At 45.8% G+C, this 24,334-nt stretch overlaps 1 protein-coding gene across 18 annotated transcripts in view; it reads right to left on the reverse strand.

Moving 5' to 3' along the window:
- Positions 1 to 24,334, reverse strand: part of LOC135517973 (dynamin-1) — a 110,439-nt gene that overhangs the window by 66,798 nt on the left and 19,307 nt on the right. For 11 of the 18 annotated variants that reach the window (XM_064942740.1, XM_064942738.1, XM_064942735.1 and 8 more), the window contains exons 2-10: positions 22,350 to 22,423; positions 19,970 to 20,119; positions 18,680 to 18,883; positions 18,350 to 18,448; positions 16,537 to 16,697; positions 8,422 to 8,564; positions 8,167 to 8,302; positions 7,805 to 7,872; positions 2,791 to 2,929 (exon numbers count right to left, since the gene is read on the reverse strand). In XM_064942740.1, coding sequence (XP_064798812.1) covers positions 2,791 to 2,929; positions 7,805 to 7,872; positions 8,167 to 8,302; positions 8,422 to 8,564; positions 16,537 to 16,697; positions 18,350 to 18,448; positions 18,680 to 18,883; positions 19,970 to 20,119; positions 22,350 to 22,423 — 1,174 coding nt within the window. Of the gene's footprint in view, positions 1 to 2,790; positions 2,930 to 4,655; positions 4,795 to 7,804; positions 7,873 to 8,166; positions 8,303 to 8,421; positions 8,565 to 16,536; positions 16,698 to 18,349; positions 18,449 to 18,679; positions 18,884 to 19,969; positions 20,120 to 22,349; positions 22,424 to 24,334 lie in introns of all 18 variants that reach the window. The other 7 variants (XM_064942741.1, XM_064942739.1, XM_064942736.1 and 4 more) reach the window with 1 other exon arrangement.

Genomic DNA, 24,334 nt, shown 5'->3' on the forward strand with positions numbered 1-24,334 from the left:
CTGTTGCATGCTGGTTAAGATGGAATCTTGGAAAAATTAGTCTATTTTGGCCAATTGGAAAACAAAACAGAATGACAACGAATGTTTGAATAGAAATAGAATGAAAGAAATCAACATGGGAGTTTAATATCATAGTAAGACTACAGTAAGGATAGACCGATAGTCTGCTGGACAAATGTGTTAGATACCACGTCTGAAGAGGGCAAAGAATCATCCACAGTCTCAGTCCTACTATATTCATACTATTAATATGACAGAGATTCATATTGTTCACCAATATTGTCCTGACTACATAACATATTCCTGAGTGGACACAGAACACAGAGAGTGAAGTGTGACAGGATGCTCACACGCATAGAGAAGCAGACATGTCATCAACAACAGTGTGCATGGTTAGGTGTCCCCTATTGAAAATAAACAATGTATCTAGCTTACCATGACAATAAATATTTGAATTCTTTCACGTGTTACTCCTCATGCATATATGAGACTTGTGTCATGACAGCAAGTGACCACAATCTACCTTTGGCATTTGCCAGGTTAACAAAGTGACTATACAGTACATGAATGTCGCTGTATATTGTTACTGTATATTTACGGGAGTTGATTCCGCGTGAATAAATGTCTGCAATGTCTGTCTTCCAAGTCAACATTTTTATGATACCATCATTGCATAAATGGAATGGCATGTTTCAAGAAGAAAAGAAGAAGTCTGCAATGGAGCTGGCTTGGAACCAACACCTGGACTTGTTCTTCGGCTTCTGGAAACCAATATAAGGGGGGTAGCCCAATTTGCAGATAACCTTCAGACACTAATATCACACCACAACACCTCACACGGTACAATACAACACCCCATGGAGAGGAGGAGAGGTGGATCAAAATTCACAGAGGAGAAAACTGTGGAATTACAGAGTATGAGCGGAGAGACTGACAAAGACACACTATGAAAGGGTATCCTAGCTGTGTGGCTTCCTGTGCATTCTATAAGGAGAACATATGTATATGTGAAACTAAAGAAATGCAATCGGACACATAGACCATAGCTGTATGCACGTTTAGTCTGTATCGTTCTGCATCTGTACTTAAAAGCAGTAACAACTTCAAAGAACTATCAATTGGTTATCATAGAATTTATAAATTGGCTATTTTAGTTAATAAGTTGCTTATTATCGAACAAACGGAAAGCATATACAGTGCCTTCAGAAAGTGTTCACACCCCTTGACTTTTTCCACATTTTGTGGAATAAACCGGAATAAAACATTTATTAAATTGAGATTTGTTTGTCACTGGCCTACACACAATACACCACTTTTTACAAATTCAAAAATGAAAATCTGAAATGTCTTTAATCAATAAGTATTCAACCCATTTGTTATGGCAAGCCTTTAGGAGTATACATTTGCTTAACAAGTCACATAATAAGTTGCATGGACCTCATCTCTGTACCCCACACAATTATCTGTAAGGTCCCTCAGTTGAGCAGTGAACTTCAAACACAGATTCAACCACAAAGAATGGAACCTATTGGTAGATGTTTTTTTTTTAAAGCAGACATTGAATATCTATTTGAGCATGGTGAAGTTATAAATTACACTTTGGATGGTGTATGGCCCAGTCACAACAAAGATATGGGCGTCCCTCCTAACTCAGTTGCCGGAGAAGAAGGAAACCACTCAGGGATTTCACCATGAGGCCAATGGTGACTTTAAAAGAGTTGCGGAGTTTAATGGCTGTGATAGGAGAAAACTGAAGATGGATCGACAACATTGTAATTACTCCACAATACTAACCTAATTGACAAAGTGGAAAGAAGTAAGCCTATACAGAATAAAAATATTCCAAAACCTGCATCCTGTTTGCAACAAGGCACTAAAGTAATACTGCAAAACATGTGGCACAGCAATAAACGTTTTGTCCTGAATACAAAGTGTTATGTTTGGGGTAAATTCAATACCTCACATTACTGAGTACCACTCTCCATATTTTCAAGAATAAATTGGTGGCTGCATCATGATATGGGTATGCTTTGAATCGTTAAGGACTGGGGAGTTTTTCAGGATAAAGAATAAATAGAATTGAGCTAAGCACTGGCAAAATCCTAGAGGAAAACCTGGTTCAGTCTGCTTTCCACCATGAATGAATTCCCCTTCCAGCAGGACAATAACCTAACACACAAGGCCAAATCTACACTGGAGTTGCTTACCAAGAAGACATTGAAGGTTCTTGAGTGGCCAAGTTACATTTTTTTACTTAAATCTGCTTGAAAATCTATGGCAAACCTGAAAATGGTTGTCAAGCAATGATTAACAACCAATTTGACAGAGCTTGAAGAATTGTGAAAAGAATAATGATAAAATGTTGCACAAACCATGTGTGGAAAGCTCTTAGAGACTTACCCAGAAAGTCTCACAGCTGTATTTGCTGTTTAAGGTGCTTCTACAAAGTATTGACTGAGGGGTGTGATATTTCTACACCTGATTTTCAAATCATTTGCACAAATTTTGAAAAACATGTTTTCACTTTCTCATTATGGGGTATTGTGTGTGCGTGAGAACCAGAATCTAGGTAATTCATTTTGAATTCAGGCTGTAACAGAACTAAATGTGGAAAAACTCATGGATATTAATATTTTCTGAAAGCACTGTATGTACAACCCTAACCATTATGCTGATCTAAAACAGATCACATATTTTGCTTCCTTTTTTTTGTAGTCCAGCCATCGGTCTATCCCTACCTCTAAGAATGACGCAAGCCAGACTCCGAATGTGGCTCGGTTCATTGGTTACCTTGTCACTACACTTTTGTATGGTTGAGGTGAGTTCGCTCACTACCATATCTATACACTTCAGTGAGGGTTCCTTCAGCTTTTGGATCTGCTTTTTCACTATGGCCTCAAAGGCCAGGTCAGGAGTGAACAGGCCCGTCCTGTAGAGAGGAGGTGGTGACGGGAGAGAGAAGAGAGAGAAGTAAAGTAATAGAGAAACAGAAGGGGGAGAAACCAAGATAAAGAGACAAAGAGAAACAGAAACCGAGATGGAGGAATGGAGTAAAAGATGAAGAGAACCACAGGGAGAGAGAGCAGGTCAAAGCAGAAGAGAGAAATGCCACACTGTATTTCACCCAAACTCCAATATCTCCTGGGTGAAATACCACAGTGTGCCCTCACAGCAGCTTGATTTGTGACCTGTTGCCACAAGGAAAAACCAACCAGTGAAGAACAAACACCATTGTAAATACAACCCATATTTATGTTTATTTATTTGCTCATAATACGACATTTTCAAATGTTTTTTATTCTTTTGGAACGTTTGTGAGTGTTATGCTTACTGTTATTTTGTATTGCATATTTCACTTTTGTTTATTATCTACTTCCCTTGCTTTGGCAATGTTAACTTATGTTTCCCATGCCAATAGAGTAATACAAGAGGGCCACACAGAGAAGGAGGGAAACAGATAAGGTGGGAAAAAAGAGGGATGACAGACTGAAAGGCAGATGAAATAGAGGGGATAGGGACAAGTCAGGGGGAGGTGGGGAAACCGTACACAGGGTTAAAAAAAGGCAAGTGAGACATTTGATTTCCCTTGAAGCTGTTCAAAACAGGCTAGCGCTGAGGTCTGTCCCTCCATCCAGAGAGAGAGAGAGAGAGAGAGAGAGAGAGAGAGAGAGAGAGAGAGAGAGAGAGAGAGAGAGAGAGAAAGAGAGAGAGAGATCACAGCCTGCACCACCCCACTGGTCAACAGCTCTGAGCCATGAGCCATTTGAGACCGCAGCTGTGCACCCACCATCTCAGACAAAGCACCTTGCTCCTCCCCTCTACCTTGACCCCCTCTCAACCCTCTTTCCACCCCCCGATTCCCCAGCTGACCACTCAGAGCAGGGCCACAGCGTTTGTTATTCCACTGTCCCAGAACCACTGTGGTCAGATTGCGTTCCAAACTGGGCCTTGTCACAGTGGTATTAAGACCACTGGGGCCTCTTCCGCTGAGTGCGGTCCTCAAGGGCACTCTTAGCTGAACTTGGCCCTTGGATGAGCCACCAAACTTTCACGTTGTCATGGGTCCTGTCTGCTGCAGGTGCACAGCACCCGGTCTCACAAGCAGGAGGTCTGGATGCTGAGGTCACCCAACATGGCTGACTGGGACAACAGCTGAGTGACACTTTGATGACGCAGTCAGGGCATCAAACATGATGTCACCACTGCTAAAATTAACTCAGTCACCTGTGACTTAACAGAACTGTAACATCTTAAGATGTGTTAATTTGACCATTCGTTAAATTATTAATGTTCATTTGATCATATTCATAACAAAAATATTTGTTGAAATGTTTTAATCCTTACTCCTGTGTCTAAACCCTTGACATACAGCCACGTAGCAGCAACCCGGCAGCATCAAGACCCATTCTAAACCAAGCATAGTTCTTTAACATGGCCATGGTCACTGTACCCAGCCACACCATCCAAAGCGGTAGGCAGGCAGTCCCTCACAATAACCCCGCTACCCCAGTATGCCCCCTACTGTCCCAACCCGGGACAACAGGGTCTGGAGAACGGAACGGTACGGTGATACAGTAACAGGGATGACATAGCTGCAGGTTTTGGTTGGAGGGAGAGGTGAAACCATAGTGTTGCTCTCCACCGTGTGTGTTTACCTTCTGAGTACATTGCCTAACGGTATTGACTAGCTCAGAAATGACCATGTCCACACATTTCTGGCAGGGCTCTTTGATCTTGCTGATCTGCCTTTTCACAATGGTCTCAAAAGCCATGTCCGGAGTGAAGAGGCCAGTTCTGCCCAGTTTCAGGCCCAAAAAAAGAGAGACATTTTGAAAAAAGGAGAAAAGGGGAGGGAGGTCGGGCAGAGAGAACAGTGTTAATTGAAAAGACCCCCTCCCACAACATAAAGAAGAAACATGCACAGTAAGACAAAGAAAGGGAATGACAACAGAAAGCAGAAAACATGACTTAAAAACTTAACTAAATCATCACATTATGGTTTCAGGAAAATATTCTGCTAGCTCAAATGTGCAGATAAAAACTGAGCTCTTAGAACACAACTTATATGATTATTGCTACATAGTATGTGAAGAGTTTTGCCCACATGCTACAGTACATGAGTCATCCAATCCTCGGATGACATCATGCCTATTGGAGTCCCTACACTACTACAACAAAATGTGTCCCAATTCTCTTAAATGGTTTCCTTTACCAGTTCCCCTCCTTCAGAACCACTGACCTATAGGGTAGAGGACACCCTCATAGTAAGCATGTGTTTGCAGCCATTTTCCATTTAATTACGGCTTCTTTCAGATCATTGGCCCCAAATGAAAGGTAACAAGGAAAGGAAGTCAAATCTTTTTATATATATATATATATATATATTTATATATACATACACAGTACCAGTCAAAAGTTTGAACACACCATCTCATTCAAAGGTTTTTATTTTCAAATATATGTACAGTTGAAGTCGAACGTTTAGATACACTTAGGTTGGAGTCATTAAAACTCGTTTTTCAACCACTCCACAAATGTCTTGTTAACAAACTATAGTTTTGGCAAGTTGGTTAGGACATCTACTTTGTGTATGACACAAGTACTTTTTCCAACAATTGTTTACAGACCGATTATTTCACTTATAATTCACTGGATCACAATTCCAGTGTGTCAGATGTTTACTTACACTAAGTTGACTGTGCCTTTAAACAGCTTGGAAAATTCCAGAAAATTATGTCATGGCTTTGGAAGCTTCTGATAGGCTAATTGACATCATTTGAGTCAATTGGAGGTGTACCTGTGGATTTATTTCAAGGCCTAACTTCAAACTCAGTGCCTCATTGCTTGACATCATGGGAAAATCCAAATAAATCAGCCAAGACCTCCGAAAAAAATGTAGACCTCCACAAGTCTGGTTCATACCGCTCAGGAAGGAGACACGTTCTGTCTCCGAGAGATGAACGTACTTTGGTGCGAAAAGTGCAAATCAATCCCAGAACAACAGCAAGGACCTTGTGAAGATGCTGGAGAAAATTGGTACAAAAGTATCTCTATCCATAGTAAAACAATTCCTATATCGACATAACCTGAAAGGCTGCTCAGCAAGCAAGAAGCCACTCCTCCAAAAACCGCCATAAAAAAGCCAGACTATGGTTTGCACCTGCACATGGGAACAAAGACCGTACTTTTTGGAGAAATGTCCTCTGGTCTGATGAAACAAAAATAGAACTGTTTGGTCATATTGACCGTTGTTATGTTTGGAGGAAAAAGAGGGAGTCTTGCAAGCCGAAGAACACCATCCCAACCGTGAAGCACGGGGGTGGCAGCATCATGTTGTGGGGGTGCTTTGCTGCAGGAGGGACTGGTGCACTTCACAAAATAGATGACATCACGAGGAAAGAAAATGATGTGGATATATTGAAGCAACATCTCAGTACATCAGTCAAGAAGTAAAAGCTTGGTCGCAAATGGGTCTTTCAAATGGACAATGACCCCCAAGCATACTTCCAAAGTTGTGGCAAAATGGCCTAAGGACAACAAAGTCAAGGTATTGGAGTGGCCATCACAAAGCCCTGACCTCAATCCTACAGAAATTTTGTGGGTGGAACTGAAAAAGCGTTTGCGAGCAAGGAGGCCTACAAACCTGACTCAGTTACACCGGCTCTGTCAGGAGGAATGGGCCAAAATTCACCCAACTTATTGTGGGAAGCTTGTAGAAGGCTACCCGAAACGTTTGACCCAAGATAAAAAAAAAAATGTAAAGGCAATGCTACCAAATACTAATTGAGTGTATGTAAACTTCTGACCCACTGGGAATGTGATGAAAGAAATAAACGCTGAAATAAATCAGTCTCTCTACTATTATTCTGACATTTCACATTCTAAAATAAAGTGGTGATCCTAACTGACCTAAGGCAGGGAATTTTTACTAGGATTAAATGTCAGGAATTGTGAAAAACTGAGTTTAAATGTATTTGGCTAAGGTGTATGTAAACTTCCGACTTCAACTGTAAATAATATTTAGAAATCGTAAGTACCATAAGTAATTATTTCACTGTTAGTCTACACCAGTTGTTTACGAAGCATGTGAAAAATAAAATCGGTTTTGATTCGATTTTTTTGTTCATTGAGTTCAGAGCAAAACAATTGGGCTTCTCTTTACACCATCTTACACCATCTTACACCAACTACACCAGAGAAATAATAATTGTTCATAGTTAAGGTACGTATGGTCTATTGGTAGTCAGGAGGAATATGTGTTCTGGTACGCAGTTCAAACCGTCTTCTATCCTTGAAGCCTTCCTTCACTCATGGGAGTTAGGTTAAGAGGGAGGAAGAAACAAAGGGGGGGGGGGGGGCTTTCAACAGGTTCACTTCCTGAAGAGTGATGACATCACTGTCTGATTCTGATTTATATCACTCTTGGACCTAGGTAAAAAACAGGACTTTTTCGTAGGACGGGGATGGAGTGAGCTAAGTTACACATGACGGGCATATGAGGCTTCACCACACAGACAGACAGACATACATACAAGATACATACAGACCTACGGGGCAAAGAGTGAGAGAAAGATGCCACCCAACCAGCGGTCACAGATCTAATCACAAATCCCTCCACCTCTGTTTGTGATGTCCTCAGTATGCAACAGCATGAGGGGCGCTGGACTGCAATCGGTTTTTCTAGAGGTCTTCATGATTAGATGGGTGAGGATGATTAGAGTTGGTCTGGCCCAGAGGGGTGACCCAGGCGGGTGAGGACAGGGGTAGGGAGAGAGGGAGAGAGGGATAGGGATGAGGGACGTGCCTGATGCCGTGGATGTTCTTGATTGCGTAGCTGATCTCCTTGCGAAGCTCCTTCTCATTAAACTCCATCTGTACCCACACAGAAAGGAAAACACACCGTTAAATAGTGAACACACACCTCCAACACACAGCAGAAACAGGAACCTAAGGTCGCTGGTATTCATTGAGTGGCTCTGGGAGGGGGGATAGAAGGAGGGGGTTTGGGGAGGGAGGGAGGAATGTTTTCCTCATATAGTCTCTGGGTTGGGGTCCTAAGGGAGGCAGGAGGCAAATCACGGCACTGTCTGTCTCATTCTGGGGCTGCATGAACACTAAGAGTTAGCAAAGAGGGGGACACGCACACATACAGTACGGTACACACACCTTGACCAGCTCAAAGGGGAAGCGCTCGTGGAAGATGCGGTTGATCCTGGCTCCTCCTGACAACTCTGCTGTGTCGATCTGGTCCCCAGAGCCCTCGATACGCTTCTCAAAGTCCACTGAGAACTGCTGCACCATCCTGGGTGAGATACAGGGAAAAGGGAGTTAATGAAGTGTGTGTGTGCGCGTGCGTGCGTGCGTGCGTGTGTGTGTGTGTGCGTGCATGTGTGTGTGTATGCAAGTGTGTATCCTACTCACTGCAACAGGGCCTTGGTCTTGCGGGAGGGGTCGTCAGGTCTGAAGTTCTTGTACTCCTCCACCTCCTTCTCTATAGACAGCAGCTGGCTCTGCAGCTTGGCCCGCAGCCCCGGCAGAGTGTCCCGGATGTGATTGGTCAGTTGCTGCAGGGTGAAAGGTCAGAGTAGGTTTTAACATGGGACTGGAGAGATGACCGTGGTCAGATCCTAGACTATACTACACCATTCACCTACTCTTCAGTGGATGTTATTAGAAATCTAGAATTGGCTTCCTATTTCACAACAACGCCTCCTTCACTCACGCTGCCAAACATACCCTCATAAAACTGACCATCCTACCGATCCTCGACTTCGGCGATGTCATTTACAAAATAGCTTCAACACTCTACTCAGCAAACTGGATGTAGTCTATCACAGTGCCATTTGTTTTGTCACCAAAGCGCCATATACTACCCACCACTGCGACCTGTATGCTCTCGTTGGCTGGCCATCACGACACATCCGTTGCCAAACCCACTGGCTCCAGGTCATCTATAAGTCTTGGCTAGGTAAAGCCCTGCTTTGTCTCAGCTCACTGGTCACCATAGCAACACCCACCCGTAGCACACGCTCCAGCAGGTATATCTCACTGGTCATTCTTCCTTTGTCCGACCTTTCCTTCCAGTTCTCTGCTGCCAATGACTGGAACGAATTGCAAAAATCTCTGAAGCTGGAGTCTTATATCTCCCTCTCTAACTTTAAGCATCAGCTGTCAGAGCAGCTTACTGATCACTGTACCTGTACACAGCCAATCTGTAAATAACACACACAACTCCCTCATCCCCATATTGTTACTTGCCTTTTGCATCCCAGTATCTCTACTTGCACATCATCATCTGCATCTATCACTCCAGTATTAATGCTAAATTGACATTATTTTCGCCTCAAGGGCCTATTTATTGCCTACCTCTCTACTCCTCTACATTTGCACACACTGTATATAGATTTTTCTATTTTTCTTTACTTTTGTGTTATTGACTGTACGTTTGTTTATGTGTAACTGTGTTGTTGTTTTTGTCGCACTGCTTTGCTTTATCTTGGCCAGGTTGCAGTTGTAAATGAGAACTTGTTCTCAACTGGCCTACCTGGTTAAATGAAGGTGAAATAAATGATTTTTTTTTAATAATAAGCATCCAAATAGATCCTGTGGATGGCTCAGCTGGCAGCTTTGTTGAGCAGCCTGGTTGAGTGTTTTCTGTAGGTATGGGACTAACCTGGTTGAGTGTTTTCTGTAGGTATGGGACGAACCTGGTTGAGTGTTTTCTGTAGGTATGGGATGAACCTGGTTGAGTGTTTTCTGTAGGTATGGGACTAACCTGGTTGAGTGTTTTCTGTAGGTAGGGGACTAACCTGGTTGAGTGTTTTCTGTAGGTAGGGGACTAACCTGGTTGAGTGTTTTCTGTAGCTAGGGGACTAACCTGGTTGAGTGTTTTCTGTAGCTAGGGGACTAACCTGGTTGAGTGTTTTCTGTAGCTAGGGGACTAACCTGGTTGAGTGTTTTCTGTAGGTAGGGGACAAACCTGGTTGAGTGTTTTCTGTAGGTAGGGGACTAACCTGGTTGAGTGTTTTCTGTAGGTAGGGGACTAACCTGGTTGAGTGTTTTCTGTAGGTAGGGGACTAACCTGGTTGAGTGTTTTCTGGAGTTAGGGGACGAACCTAATTGAGTGTTTTCTGTAGCTAGGGGACTAACCTGGTTGATCTTTTTCTGTAGGTAGGGGACTGACCTGGTTGAGTGTTTTCTGTAGGTAGGGGACTAACCTGGTTGTGTGTTTTCTGTAGATAGGGGACGAACCTGGTTGAGTGTTTTCTGTAGATAGGGGACTGACCTGGTTGAGTGTTTTCTGTAGGTAGGGGACTAACCTGCTTGAGTGTATTCTGTAGGTAGGGGACTAACCTGGTTGAGTGTTTTCTGTAGCTAGGGGACTAACCTGGTTGAGTGTTTCCTGTAGGTAGGGGACTGACCTGGTTGAGTGTTTTCTGTAGCTAGTGGACTAACCTGGTTGAGTGTTTTCTGTAGGTAGGGGACTAACCTGGTTGAGTGTGTTCTGTAGGTAGGGGACTGACCTGGTTGAGTGTGTTCTGTAGGTAGGGGACTGACCTGGTTGAGTGTTTTCTGTAGGTAGGGGACTGACCTGGTTGAGTGTTTTCTGTAGGTAGGGGACTAACCTGGTTGAGTGTTTTCTGTAGGTAGGGGACTGACCTGGTTGACTGTAGGTACCTGGTTGAGTGTTTTCTGTAGGTAGGGGACTAATCTGGTTGAGAGTTTTCTGTAGGTAGGGGACTGACCTGGTTGAGTGTTTTCTGTAGGTAGGGGACTAACCTGGTTGAGTGTTTTCTGTAGGTAGGGGACTAACCTGGTTGACTGTTTTCTGTAGGTAGGGGACTGACCTGGTTGAGTGTTTTCTGTAGCTAGGGGACTAACCTGGTTGATCTTTTTCTGTAGGTTGACCTGGTTGAGTGTTTTCTGTAGGTAGGGGACTAACCTGGTTGAGTGTTTTCTGTAGGTAGGGGACTAACCTGGTTGAGTGTTTTCTGTAGGTAGGGGACTGACCTGGTTGAGTGTTTTCTGTAGGTAGGGGACTGACCTGGTTGAGTGTTTTCTGTAGGGGGGACTACCCTGGTTGAGTGTTTTCTGTAGGTAGGGGACTGACCTGGTTGAGTGTTTTCTGTAGGTAGGGGACTAACCTGGCTGAGTGTTTTCTGTAGGTAGGGGACTGACCTGGTTAAGTGTGTTCTGTAGGTAGGGGACTGACCTGGTTGAGTGTTTTCTGTAGGTAGGGGACTAACCTGGTTGAGTGTTTTCTGTAGGTAGGGGACTAACCTGGTTGTGTGTTTTCTGTAGCTTTAACCTGGTTGAGTGTTTTCTGTAGGTAGGGGACTGACCTGGTTGAGTGTTTTCTGTAGGTAGGGGACTGACCTGGTTGAGTGTTTTCTGTAGGTAGGGGACTACCCTGGTTGAGTGTTTTCTGTAGGTAGGGGACTGACCTGGTTGAGTGTTTTCTGTAGGTAGGGGACTAACCTGGCTGAGTGTTTTCTGTAGGTAGGGGACTGACCTGGTTGAGTGTGTTCTGTAGGTAGGGGACTGACCTGGTTGAGTGTGTTCTGTAGGTAGGGGACTACCCTGGTTGAGTGTTTTCTGTAGGTAGGGGACTAACCTGGTTGAGTGTTTTCTGTAGCTAGGGGACTAACCTGGTTGAGTGTTTCCTGTAGGTAGGGGACTGACCTGGTTGAGTGTTTTCTGTAGCTAGTGGACTAACCTGGTTGAGTGTTTTCTGTAGGTAGGGGACTAACCTGGTTGAGTGTGTTCTGTAGGTAGGGGACTGACCTGGTTGAGTGTGTTCTGTAGGTAGGGGACTGACCTGGTTGAGTGTTTTCTGTAGGTAGGGGACTGACCTGGTTGAGTGTTTTCTGTAGGTAGGGGACTAACCTGGTTGAGTGTTTTCTGTAGGTAGGGGACTGACCTGGTTGAGTGTTTTCTGTAGGTAGGGGACTAACCTGGTTGAGTGTTTTCTGTAGGTAGGGGACTAATCTGGTTGAGAGTTTTCTGTAGGTAGGGGACTGACCTGGTTGAGTGTTTTCTGTAGGTAGGGGACTAACCTGGTTGAGTGTTTTCTGTAGGTAGGGGACTAACCTGGTTGACTGTTTTCTGTAGGTAGGGGACTGACCTGGTTGAGTGTTTTCTGTAGCTAGGGGACTAACCTGGTTGATCTTTTTCTGTAGGTAGGGGACTGACCTGGTTGAGTGTTTTCTGTAGGTAGGGGACTAACCTGGTTGAGTGTTTTCTGTAGGTAGGGGACTAACCTGGTTGAGTGTTTTCTGTAGGTAGGGGACTGACCTGGTTGAGTGTTTTCTGTAGGTAGGGGACTGACCTGGTTGAGTGTTTTCTGTAGGTAGGGGACTACCCTGGTTGAGTGTTTTCTGTAGGTAGGGGACTGACCTGGTTGAGTGTTTTCTGTAGGTAGGGGACTAACCTGGCTGAGTGTTTTCTGTAGGTAGGGGACTGACCTGGTTAAGTGTGTTCTGTAGGTAGGGGACTGACCTGGTTGAGTGTTTTCTGTAGGTAGGGGACTAACCTGGTTGAGTGTTTTCTGTAGGTAGGGGACTAACCTGGTTGTGTGTTTTCTGTAGCTAGGGGACTAACCTGGTTGAGTGTTTTCTGTAGATAGGGGACTGACCTGGTTGAGTGTTTTCTGTAGGTAGGGGACTAACCTGCTTGAGTGTTTTCTGTAGGTAGGGGACTAACCTGGTTGAGTGTTTTCTGTAGGTAGGGGACAAACCTGGTTGAGTGTTTTCTGTAGCTAGGGGACTAACCTGGTTGAGTGTTTTCTGTAGGTAGGGGACTAACCTGGTTGAGTGTGTTCTGTAGGTAGGGGACTGACCTGGTTGAGTGTGTTCTGTAGGTAGGGGACTAACCTGGTTGATCTTTTTCTGTAGGTAGGGGACTGACCTGGTTGAGTGTTTTCTGTAGGTAGGGGACTAACCTGGTTGTGTGTTTTCTGTAGATAGGGGACGAACCTGGTTGAGTGTTTTCTGTAGATAGGGGACTGACCTGGTTGAGTGTTTTCTGTAGGTAGGGGACTAACCTGCTTGAGTGTTTTCTGTAGGTAGGGGACTAACCTGGTTGAGTGTTTTCTGTAGCTAGGGGACTAACCTGGTTGAGTGTTTCCTGTAGGTAGGGGACTGACCTGGTTGAGTGTTTTCTGTAGCTAGGGGACTAACCTGGTTGAGTGTTTTCTGTAGGTAGGGGACTAACCTGGTTGAGTGTTTTCTGTAGGTAGGGGACTAACCTGGTTGCGTGTTTTCTGTAGGTAGGGGACTGACCTGGTTGAGTGTTTTCTGTAGCTAGGGGACTAACCTGGTTGATCTTTTTCTGTAGGTAGGGGACTGACCTGGTTGAGTGTTTTCTGTAGCTGTAACCTTTGATCTTTTTCTGTAGGTAGGGGACTGACCTGGTTGAGTGTTTTCTGTAGGTAGGGGACTAACCTGGTTGAGTGTTTTCTGTAGGTAGGGGACTAACCTGGTTGAGTGTTTTCTGTAGGTAGGGGACTGACCTGGTTGAGTGTTTTCTGTAGGTAGGGGACTGACCTGGTGGAGTGTTTTCTGTAGATAGGGGACTAACCTGGTTGAGTGTTTTCTGTAGGGGACTGTCCTGGTTGAGTGTTTTCTGTAGGTAGGGGACTGACCTGGTTGAGTGTTTTCTGTAGATAGGGGACTGACCTGGTTGAGTGTTTTCTGTAGGTAGGGGACTAACCTGGTTGAGTGTGTTCTGGTTGGTTGAGTGTTTTCTGTAGGTATGGGATGAACCTGGTTGAGTGTTTTCTGTAGGTATGGGACTAACCTGGTTGAGTGTTTTCTGTAGGTATGGGATGAACCTGGTTGAGTGTTTTCTGTAGGTAGGGGACTAACCTGGTTGAGTGTTTTCTGTAGGTAGGGGACTAACCTGGTTGAGTGTTTTCTGTAGCTAGGGGACTAACCTGGTTGAGTGTTTTCTGTAGCTAGGGGACTAACCTGGTTGAGTGTTTTCTGTAGCTAGGGGACTAACCTGGTTGAGTGTTTTCTGTAGGTAGGGGACAAACCTGGTTGAGTGTTTTCTGTAGGTAGGGGACTAACCTGGTTGAGTGTTTTCTGTAGGTAGGGGACTAACCTGGTTGAGTGTTTTCTGTAGGTAGGGGACTAACCTGGTTGAGTGTTTTCTGTAGTTAGGGGACGAACCTAATTGAGTGTTTTCTGTAGCTAGGGGACTAACCTGGTTGATCTTTTTCTGTAGGTAGGGGACTGACCTGGTTGAGTGTTTTCTGTAGGTAGGGGACTAACCTGGTTGTGTGTTTTCTGTAGATAGGGGACGAACCTGGTTGAGTGTTTTCTGTAGATAGGGGACTGACCTGGTTGAGTGTTTTCTGTAGGTAGGGGACTAACCTGCTTGAGTGTTTTCTGTAGGTAGGGGACTAACCTGGTTGAGTGTTTTCTGTAGCTAGGGGACAAACCTGGTTGAGTGTTTCCTGTACTGACCTGGTTGAGTGTTTTCTGTAGCTAGGGGACTAACCTGGTTGAGTGTTTTCTGTAGGTAGGGGACTAACCTGGTTGAGTGTTTTCTGTAGGTAGGGGACTAACCTGGTTGAGTGTTTTCTGTAGGTAGGGGACTGACCTGGTTGAGTGTTTTCTGTAGCTAGGGGACTAACCTGGTTGATCTTTTTCTGTAGGTAGGGGACTGACCTGGTTGAGTGTTTTCTGTAGCTAGGGGACTAACCTGGTTGATCTTTTTCTGTAGGTAGGGGACTGACCTGGTTGAGTGTTTTCTGTAGGTAGGGGACTAACCTGGTTGAGTGTTTTCTGTAGGTAGGGGACTAACCTGGTTGAGTGTTTTCTGTAGGTAGGGGACTGACCTGGTTGAGTGTTTTCTGTAGGTAGGGGACTGACCTGGTGGAGTGTTTTCTGTAGATAGGGGACTAACCTGGTTGAGTGTTTTCTGTAGGTAGGGGACTGTCCTGGTTGAGTGTTTTCTGTAGGTAGGGGACTAACCTGGTTGAGTGTTTTCTGTAGATAGGGGACTGACCTGGTTGAGTGTTTTCTGTAGATAGGGGACTAACCTGGTTGAGTGTTTTCTGTAGGTAGGGGACTGACCTGGTTGAGTGTTTTCTGTAGATAGGGGACTGACCTGGTTGAGTGTTTTCTGTAGGTAGGGGACTGACCTGGTTGAGTGTTTTCTGTAGATAGGGGACTGACCTGGTTGAGTGTTTTCTGTAGGTAGGGGACTGACCTGGTTGAGTGTTTTCTGTAGGTAGGGGACTGACCTGGTTGAGTGTTTTCTGTAGGTAGGGGACTGACCTGGTTGAGTGTTTTCTGTAGATAGGGGACTGACCTGGTTGAGTGTTTTCTGTAGGTAGGGGACTGACCTGGTTGAGTGTTTTCTGTAGATAGGGGACTGACCTGGTTGAGTGTTTTCTGTAGGTAGGGGACTGACCTGGTTGAGTGTTTTCTGTAGATAGGGGACTGACCTGGTTGAGTGTTTTCTGTAGGTAGGGGACTGACCTGGTTGAGTGTTTTCTGTAGATAGGGGACTGACCTGGTTGAGTGTTTTCTGTAGGTAGGGGACTGACCTGGTTGAGTGTTTTCTGTAGATAGGGGACTGACCTGGTTGAGTGTTTTCTGTAGGTAGGGGACTGACCTGGTTGAGTGTTTTCTGTAGATAGGGGACTAACCTGGTTGAGTGTGTTCTGTAGATAGGGGACTAACCTGGTTGAGTGTGTTCTGTAGATAGGGGACTGACCTGGTTGAGTGTTTTCTGTAGGTAGGGGACTGACCTGGTTGAGTGTTTTCTGTAGATAGGGGACTAACCTGGTTGAGTGTGTTCTGTAGATAGGGGACTGACCTGGTTGAGTGTTTTCTGTAGGTATGACCTGGTTGAGTGTTTTCTGTAGATAGGGGACTAACCTGGTTGAGTGTGTTCTGTAGATAGGGGACTGACCTGGTTGAGTGTTTTCTGTAGATAGGGGACTGACCTGGTTGAGTGTTTTCTGTAGATAGGGGACTGACCTGGTTGAGTGTTTTCTGTAGGTAGGGGACTAACCTGGTTGAGTGTGTTCTGTAGATAGGGGACTGACCTGGTTGAGTGTTTTCTGTAGGTAGGGGACTGACCTGGTTGAGTGTTTTCTGTAGGTAGGGGACTGACCTGGTTGAGTGTTTTCTGTAGGTAGGGGACTAACCTGGTTGAGTGTTTTCTGTAGGTAGGGGACTGACCTGGTTGAGTGTTTTCTGTAGATAGGGGACTAACCTGGTTGAGTGTTTTCTGTAGGTAGGGGACTGACCTGGTTGAGTGTTTTCTGTAGATAGGGGACTGACCTGGTTGAGTGTTTTCTGTAGATAGGGGACTAACCTGGTTGAGTGTTTTCTGTAGATAGGGGACTGACCTGGTTGAGTGTTTTCTGTAGATAGGGGACTGACCTGGTTGAGTGTTTTCTGTAGATAGGGGACTGACCTGGTTGAGTGTTTTCTGTAGATAGGGGACTGACCTGGTTGAGTGTTTTCTGTAGGTAGGGGACTGACCTGGTTGAGTGTTTTCTGTAGATAGGGGACTGACCTGGTTGAGTGTTTTCTGTAGATAGGGGGTGCCCATGCGTTCAGCCAGGTGTCTGTATCCAGGGTGGGTCAGGAAGAACTTTCTCTCTGCAGCCATGGCCGCTGTAATGTCCTTCTTCCCATCAATGTCCTTCTGACTCCTGTTCACCACACCAATGTAACCTGGGGCAGGGAGAGAGGTCAGCTGATACTGGACAGATCAGGATGTGAAGATTGGCAAAATGTTGTTTTGTGGAGAGAAAGAAAGAAAAGAAAAGGAAGAAGTTTGTTAATAGATAGTTTTTCTGTATGTGGGTTTTTCTTGTTTGTTTGTCTTGTTTGTTTTACCACACTGGGGTAGTGGGCTGAAGGGGTGGGGAGTTCGGAGTGCAGTGTGGAGGGTAACTTTTAGCTCCCACTTCCCTATCGTGTGATGGTTATTGGGGGAGGGGGTAAGGTAGCCACAAGGTTAACAGGGATCACATATCCCAATTGAGTTATTTTTTCTCATGCAGTTCTCTGTTAAACAGGATATCTTGCCTTATAACCTTTTGGACTGAACGCCAGTAGCCTGGTAAATATACTAGTGGTTTATTTAATGTGAGGTCTTCCGACACGAGAGAGTGACAGAAACAGAGAAGACAGCGACAGAACTTCATGCCTGGGTTCAAGCACCAGTAGAAAAATGTCTGTCCCCTAATTGCATTAGAGAGTTTCCCACAAATATATTTTATTGCACAGAAAAGAAACGAACAGACATTTTTTCCCGATGTGTCACTAAAATCAAGATGTTCTTTTTGTCCGCCTCCATCTCGCTCTCTCTTTCCTTCATTCTTATTTTCTCTCTCACTCTCTTCCCCGTCTCCATCTCGCTCTCTCTTTCCTTCATTCTTATTTTCTCTGTCACTCTCTTCCCCGTCTCCATCTCGCTCTCTCTTTCCTTCATTCTTATTTTCTCTGTCACTCTCTTCCCCGTCTCCATCTCGCTCTCTCTTTCCTTCATTCTTATTTTCTCTGTCACTCTCTTCCCCGTCTCCATCTCGCTCTCTCTTTTCTTCATTCTTATTTTCTCTCTCACTCTCTTCCCCGTCTCCATCTCGCTCTCTCTTTCCTTCATTCTTATTTTCTCTCTCACTCTCTTCCCCGTCTCCATCTCGCTCTCTCTTTCCTTCATTCTTATTTTCTCTCTCACTCTCTTCCCCGCCTCCATCTCACTCTCTCTTTCCTTCATTCTTATTTTCTCTCTCACTCTCTTCCCCGTCTCCATGGCGCCCCACCTCCTCTGGTTCTCTACCTCCTCCTACGTTCTACATTTCTCTCTGTAGAGCTGTGAGTGGTTGTAACACTGGTTGCTGCAGTGAGCAACACAACTGGAGTCCTATTTGGGGTGTCCGGCAAAGCCAGGGACGGGCTTCAATATGTCTAGAACTCCACTGCCAGGGTTCTCCCATGCACCAAACCCTGGGAACACATCCTACCTCTCTGACCTCCTTAGCTCAGCCCTTAGTCAGCTCTCTCCTTAGTCAGTAGCTTTTATTTATTGTTATGCTATTGTTTTATCCTTGTTATCCTTGTTATCCTTGCTGTACAGTGTCCTTGGGTTTGTTGAAAGACGTTTTATATCCAACGTTCTATTATTATTATTAACTAGATAACCACTAGAGGGAAGCACTGAGATGGGATGAGAATGTGTGTGTGTGTGTGTGTGTGTGTGTGTGTGTGTGTGCGTGTGTGCGCGTGTGCGTGTGTGCGTGTGTGCGTGTGTGCGTGTGTGTGTGTGTGTGTGTGTGTGTGTGTGTGCGTGCGTGTGTGCGCGTGTGTGTGTTTAGTCTCACCTCTTCGCAGTGGCAGCAGCTTGTTCTCCAGAATTTCTCGGGCATCAGTCCCCTCGTCCATCAGATCCAGCTTGGTGATCACACCAATGGTCCTCTGACCTGGGCACGCACACACACACACACACACACACACACACACACACACACACACACACACACACACACACACACACACACACACACACACAATACATTAACAAAGTCCAATTGTAGGTAGGTTAAATTGCATCCTTGTCTAACTACTGCCCTGTCACAATATGATGGTGAGAGCACTGATGAGAGCCAGAAGGTCTACAGTTTCTGCCTTTAACCTCTAGTCAATCAACCCACCTTGTGGGTCGACTTCTTTAGCAATCTTCAGGGCATCTGAGTTGGCCAGATCAGAGTTGGCCGGGGAAACAGCCAGCAGCAGACAGTTGTCCTTCGTCACAAACTGATACAACATGTCTCTGATCTGCTGCTCAATGTCCGCAGGCTGGTCCCCTACTGGGACCTTGGTCATCCCCGGCAAGTCCACCAGAGTCAGGTTCAGAACTAGGGGAGAGAGGGGAGAGAGGAGAGGGGAGATGAGTATCGGAAGATAGGGGGTGAGAGGGGAGAGAGGGGGTGAAAAGAGAGGGGAGAGAGGGCGGAGAGAGAAGAGTGGAGTTGAATATCGGAAGATAGGGGGTGAAAGGAGAGGGGAGAGTTGGGGTGAAAATAGAGGGGAGAGGGGGGGTGAAGGGTGAAGGGAGAAGGGAGAGGGGAGAAGGGAGAGGGGAGAGAGGGGTGAAGGGAGAGGGGAGAGAGGGGTGAAGGGAGATGGGAGAGGGGGGGTGAAGGGAGAGGGGAGAAGGGAGAGGGGAGAGAGGGGTGAAGGGAGAGGGGAGAGAGGGGGTGAAGGGAGAGGGGAGAGAGGGGGTGAAGGGAGAGGGGAGAGATTTGTGAAGGGAGAGGGGAGAGGGGGGTGAAGGGTGAAGGGAGAAGGGAGAGGGGAGAGAGGGGGTGAAAATAGAGGGGAGAGGGGGGGTGAAGGGAGAGGGGAGAGATTTGTGAAGGGAGAGGGGAGAGAGGGGGTGAAGGGAGAGGGGAGAGATTTGTGAAGGGAGAGGGGAGAGGGGGGGGTGAAGGGTGAAGGGAGAAGGGAGAGGGGAGAGAGGGGGTGAAGGGTGAAGGGAGAAGGGAGAGGGGAGAGAGGGGTGAAGGGAGAGGGGAGAGAGGGGGTGAAGGGAGATGGGAGAGATTTGTGAAGGGAGAGGGGAGAGATTTGTGAAGGGAGAGGGGAGAGAGGGGTGAAGGGAGATGAGAGAGGAGGGTGAAGAGAGTATGGAGAGGGCAGAGGGGAGAGGGAGGAGGGGAGAGGAAGAGAGTTTGGAGAGGGTAGAGGGGTGAGAGGTGGAGACAGAGAAAGATTTCTAAATATGATATCAAAACCGATGAATAATGATAACCCTGAAAAATAAAGGACTATATAATATCATGAATAGTAACTGATTGAAACTCACTTTAGGCCCTGGCAATACAATCAAACTTGGTTGCCACTTTTGAATAATAGGGAAACTTGATTCACAAAATTCTGTGTATAGAATTATACTACTCCAGCCTTTCCTATGATCAAGTGTGGTAGTTCTGTGACCTCACCATGTGGGGAGTAGACCCTGAGGTTGATTGGCACAGGGGAGATGCCCTTATTCTGCCCAGTGATGCGGTCCGTCTCCGCCTCGATCTCCCCACGAACCTCATCGAAGTCTGTGAACTTCTTCCCCTTACAGTGAAGGAACTCAGCATATTCTGCAGAAAGAGAGGGGAACAGAACAGAGGTGTGTAAAGGAAAGGAGAGGACAAGTGAGGATGACAAGATCATATAAGAAGACAGCTGGGATGGAATAATGACAAATACAGGAAACCATTTCTGGCAACTTGAATTGAAATGAGCTGTTCTGTCATTTCTTCACTTTTCATCACTCTCATTTTGGAGGAAAATGTAACAAACCTAGATGGCACTGTTGATAAAACTGTGAGACAGCCAAAGACCTTGTGTTGACTGGAAAATAAGAAGAAGCTCATTTTGGCCTTTTGGTAATACAGAATATGAATGATTATTATATGAATAGGATATTCATTGTTTTCATTTTTGGGGTGTGAGAAATGCACTTTAGAAATAAAGTATATTATTATGAATGACGTTGGGCAGGCTATACATTATTTGAGCATTCAGGGTCTGAGACAGTTTGGTCTTCATAAACCTTAGATGGTATTGATATTTTGTACTATACAGTAAATGCAATACATCTCCTCCAAAAGGTACATTCTGAACTGGTTACATAAGACTGGATTAAATGTAAATGAGGACATGGTGCTTAAACCTGTTATTGAAAGCTTGCTTCTTAGATATTCTCTGCTTAACGAAGTCACCATAAGAAACCTACCAAGCCACTGGCATCAGTAGGTGCCTCTGAAGGAAGGGAGGGATGGGGGTAGACTTTACCTGTGGAACAGAGAGGGGAACGGGGAAGAGTTTACCTGTGGGACAGAGAGGGGAACGGGGAAGAGTTTACCTGTGGGACAGAGAGGGGAACGGGGAAGAGTTTACCTGTGGGACAGAGAGGGGAACGGGGAAGAGTTTACCTGTGGGACAGAGAGGGGAACGGAGAAGAGTTTACCTGTGGGACAGAGAGGGGAACGGAGAAGAGTTTACCTGTGGGACAGAGAGGGAACGGAGAAGAGTTTACCTGTGGGACAGAGAGAAGAAGAGTTTACCTGTGGGACAGAGAGGGGAACGGGGAAGAGTTTACCTGTGGGACAGAGAGGGGAACGGAGAAGAGTTTACCTGTGGGACAGAGAGGGGAACGGGGAAGAGTTTACCTGTGGGACAGAGAGGGGAACGGAGAAGAGTTTACCTGTGGGACAGAGAGGGGAACGGAGAAGAGTTTACCTGTGGGACAGAGAGGGGAACGGGGAAGAGTTTACCTGTGGGACAGAGAGGGGAACGGAGAAGAGTTTACCTGTGGGACAGAGAGGGGAACGGGGAAGAGTTTACCTGTGGGACAGACGGAGAAGAGTTTACCTGTGGGACAGAGAGGGGAACGGGGAAGAGTTTACCTGTGGGACAGAGAGGGGAACGGGGAATAGTTTACCTGTGGGACAGAGAGGGGAACGGAGAAGAATTTACCTGTGGGACAGAGAGGGGAACGGAGAAGAGTTTACCTGTGGGACAGAGAGGGGAACGGAGAAGAGTTTACCTGTGGGACAGTGAGGGAACGGAGAAGAGTTTACCTGTGGGACAGAGGGCCTGTGGGAAGAAGTTTACCTGTGGGACAGAGAGGGAACGGGGAATAGTTTACCTGTGGGACAGAGAACGGAGAAGAGTTTACCTGTGGGACAGAGAGGGGAACGGAGAAGAGTTTACCTGTGGGACAGAGAGGGAACGGGGAAGAGTTTACCTGTGGGACAGAGAGGGGAACGGAGAAGAGTTTACCTGTGGGACAGAGAGGGGAACTGAGAAGAGTTTACCTGTGGGACAGAGAGGGGAACGGAGAAGAGTTTACCTGTGGGACAGAGGGGGATAGAAGAGCCCTGTGGGACAGAGAGGGGAACAAAGGGTTTACCTGTGGGACAGAGAGGGGAACGGAGAAGAGTTTACCTGTGGGACAGAGAGGGGAACGGAGAAGAGTTTACCTGTGGGACAGAGAGGGAACGGGGAAGAGTTTACCTGTGGGACAGAGAGGGGAACGGAGAAGAGTTTACCTGTGGGACAGAGAGGGAACGGGGAAGAATTTACCTGTGGGACAGAGAGGGGAACGGGGAAGAGTTTACCTGTGGGACAGAGAGGGGAACGGGGAAGAGTTTACCTGTGGGACAGAGAGGGGAACGGGGAAGAGTTTACCTGTGGGACAGAGAACGGAGAAGAGTTTACCTGTGGGACAGAGAGGGGAACGGAGAAGAGTTTACCTGTGGGACAGAGAGGGGAACGGAGAAGAGTTTACCTGTGGGACAGAGAGGGGAACGGAGAAGAGTTTACCTGTGGGACAGTTGATCAGCTGCAGGACCAAGGGACGGCGGGTGACGATGCCAGAACCACGAGGAAGGAAATCCCTATGACACACAGGAGGAGAGAGCCGTAAGAAAACAATCATGGTTATGGAAACGCCTGGGCCTGTGTTCATAAAGCATCTCAGAGTAGGAACGCTGATCTAGGATCAGCTCCACGCCCCTCCCCTGTCCATGGAATCTTACTCATTATGATCTAAAAGGCTAAACTGATTCAAAATCAGCAATTTTCCTCTACGCTTTATGGATATGGGCCCTGACCAATGAGTCAGATGGGGGCATGAAGAGGAAGCATGATTTGATTATAATGGATGACACAGGCTAGCAAAGTCATGAAAATATAATGTTACAATCAATGACAAATGTACATGTACATGCGTGACTGTGTGTGGGCACAACACTGAATCATGACAAATGTTCACCCATCTCTGCTCAGCGGGATCTTGAGTGGAATAATAGACAGGGCTACAATATAAGAAGCTTCATGGATACTAAGCAATGAGAACATGCAAAGGGTATTGGGGAAAAATATTCTGAGGATACACTGTATAGGCTACTATAAAATGGTTTTCTTGCTCCAGAAATCTGCCTCTTTCTGGGCAATTGTCTGTGCTGTTGCATGAGTCCAAGCTTAACAAGATGGGTCAATAGAGGACAACAGTCAACAACTCTCTGAGAGCTCTGTTGTAACGAACCTCTGAAACAATACAGCTCTGAAATCTAAAGCACACTAAAAGACTGACAAAAGATTCCCTTCAAAACAACCAAGAGGTCTTTGATCAGAGACGGCCAAAGGCACTTCAGACTGCCGCTCTTAACATTCCATCTGTGTGGATACAAACACTGGAAGCTAAATTAGCCTAAATGTGTGGATACAAACACTGGAAGCTAAATTAGCCTAAATGTGTGGATACAAACACTGGAAGCTAAATTAGCCTAAATGTGTGGATACAAACACTGGAAGCTAAATTAGCCTAAATGTGTGGATACAAACACTGGAAGCTAAATTAGCCTAAATGTGTGGATACAAACACTGGAAGCTAAATTAGCCTAAATGTGTGGATACAAACACTGGAAGCTAAATTAGCGTAAATGTGTGGATGTGTAAAGCCACCGGATCATCCAGAATTAGTCCATCTAATTCATTAGCTCATAGAAGGTGGGACTGCGAGACAAATTCAAGGTGAAAATCAATAGACTGTCATTGCAGCAGTCTGGGAAAGACTAATCAAATCAAATCAAATTGCATTTGTCATATGCGTAGGTCTCCTTACCGTGAAATGCTTTCTTACAAGCCCTTAACCAACAATGCAGTTCAAGAAATAGAGTTGATAAAATATTTACTAAATAAACTAAAGAAAAAAAATCAAATCAATCAAGAAGTAACACAAGAAATATACATAACAATAGCGAGGTTATATACATCGGGTCTGAGGACCCATGTCAAATCTTTTCAGTCTCCTGAGAGGAAATAGGTGTTGTCGTGCCCTCTTCACAACTGTCTTGGTGTGTTTGGACCATCATAGTTTGTTGGTGATGTGGACACCAAGGAACTTGAAACACTCGTCCCGCTCCACTTCAGCCCCGTCAATGTTAATGGGGGCCTGTTCGGCCCTCCTTTTCCTATGTTCGGCCCTCCTTTTCCTATGATCGGCCCTCCTTTTCCTATGTTCGGCTCTCCTTTTCCTATGTTCGGCCCTCCTTTTCCTATGTTCGGCTCTCCTTTTCCTATGTTCGGCCCTCCTTTTCCTATGATCGGCCCTCCTTTTCCTATGTTCGGCTCTCCTTTTCCTATGTTCGGCCCTCCTTTTCCTATGTTCGGCTCTCCTTTTCCTATGTTCGACCCTCCTTTTCCTATGTTCGACCCTCCTTTTCCTATGTTCGGCTCTCCTTTTCCTATGTTCGGCTCTCCTTTTCCTATGTTCGGCCCTCCTTTTCCTATGTTCGGCCCTCCTT

Source organism: Oncorhynchus masou, chromosome 28, assembly GCF_036934945.1.
Source record: "Oncorhynchus masou masou isolate Uvic2021 chromosome 28, UVic_Omas_1.1, whole genome shotgun sequence".
In the NCBI taxonomy this organism is placed as follows: Eukaryota; Metazoa; Chordata; class Actinopteri; order Salmoniformes; family Salmonidae; genus Oncorhynchus; species Oncorhynchus masou.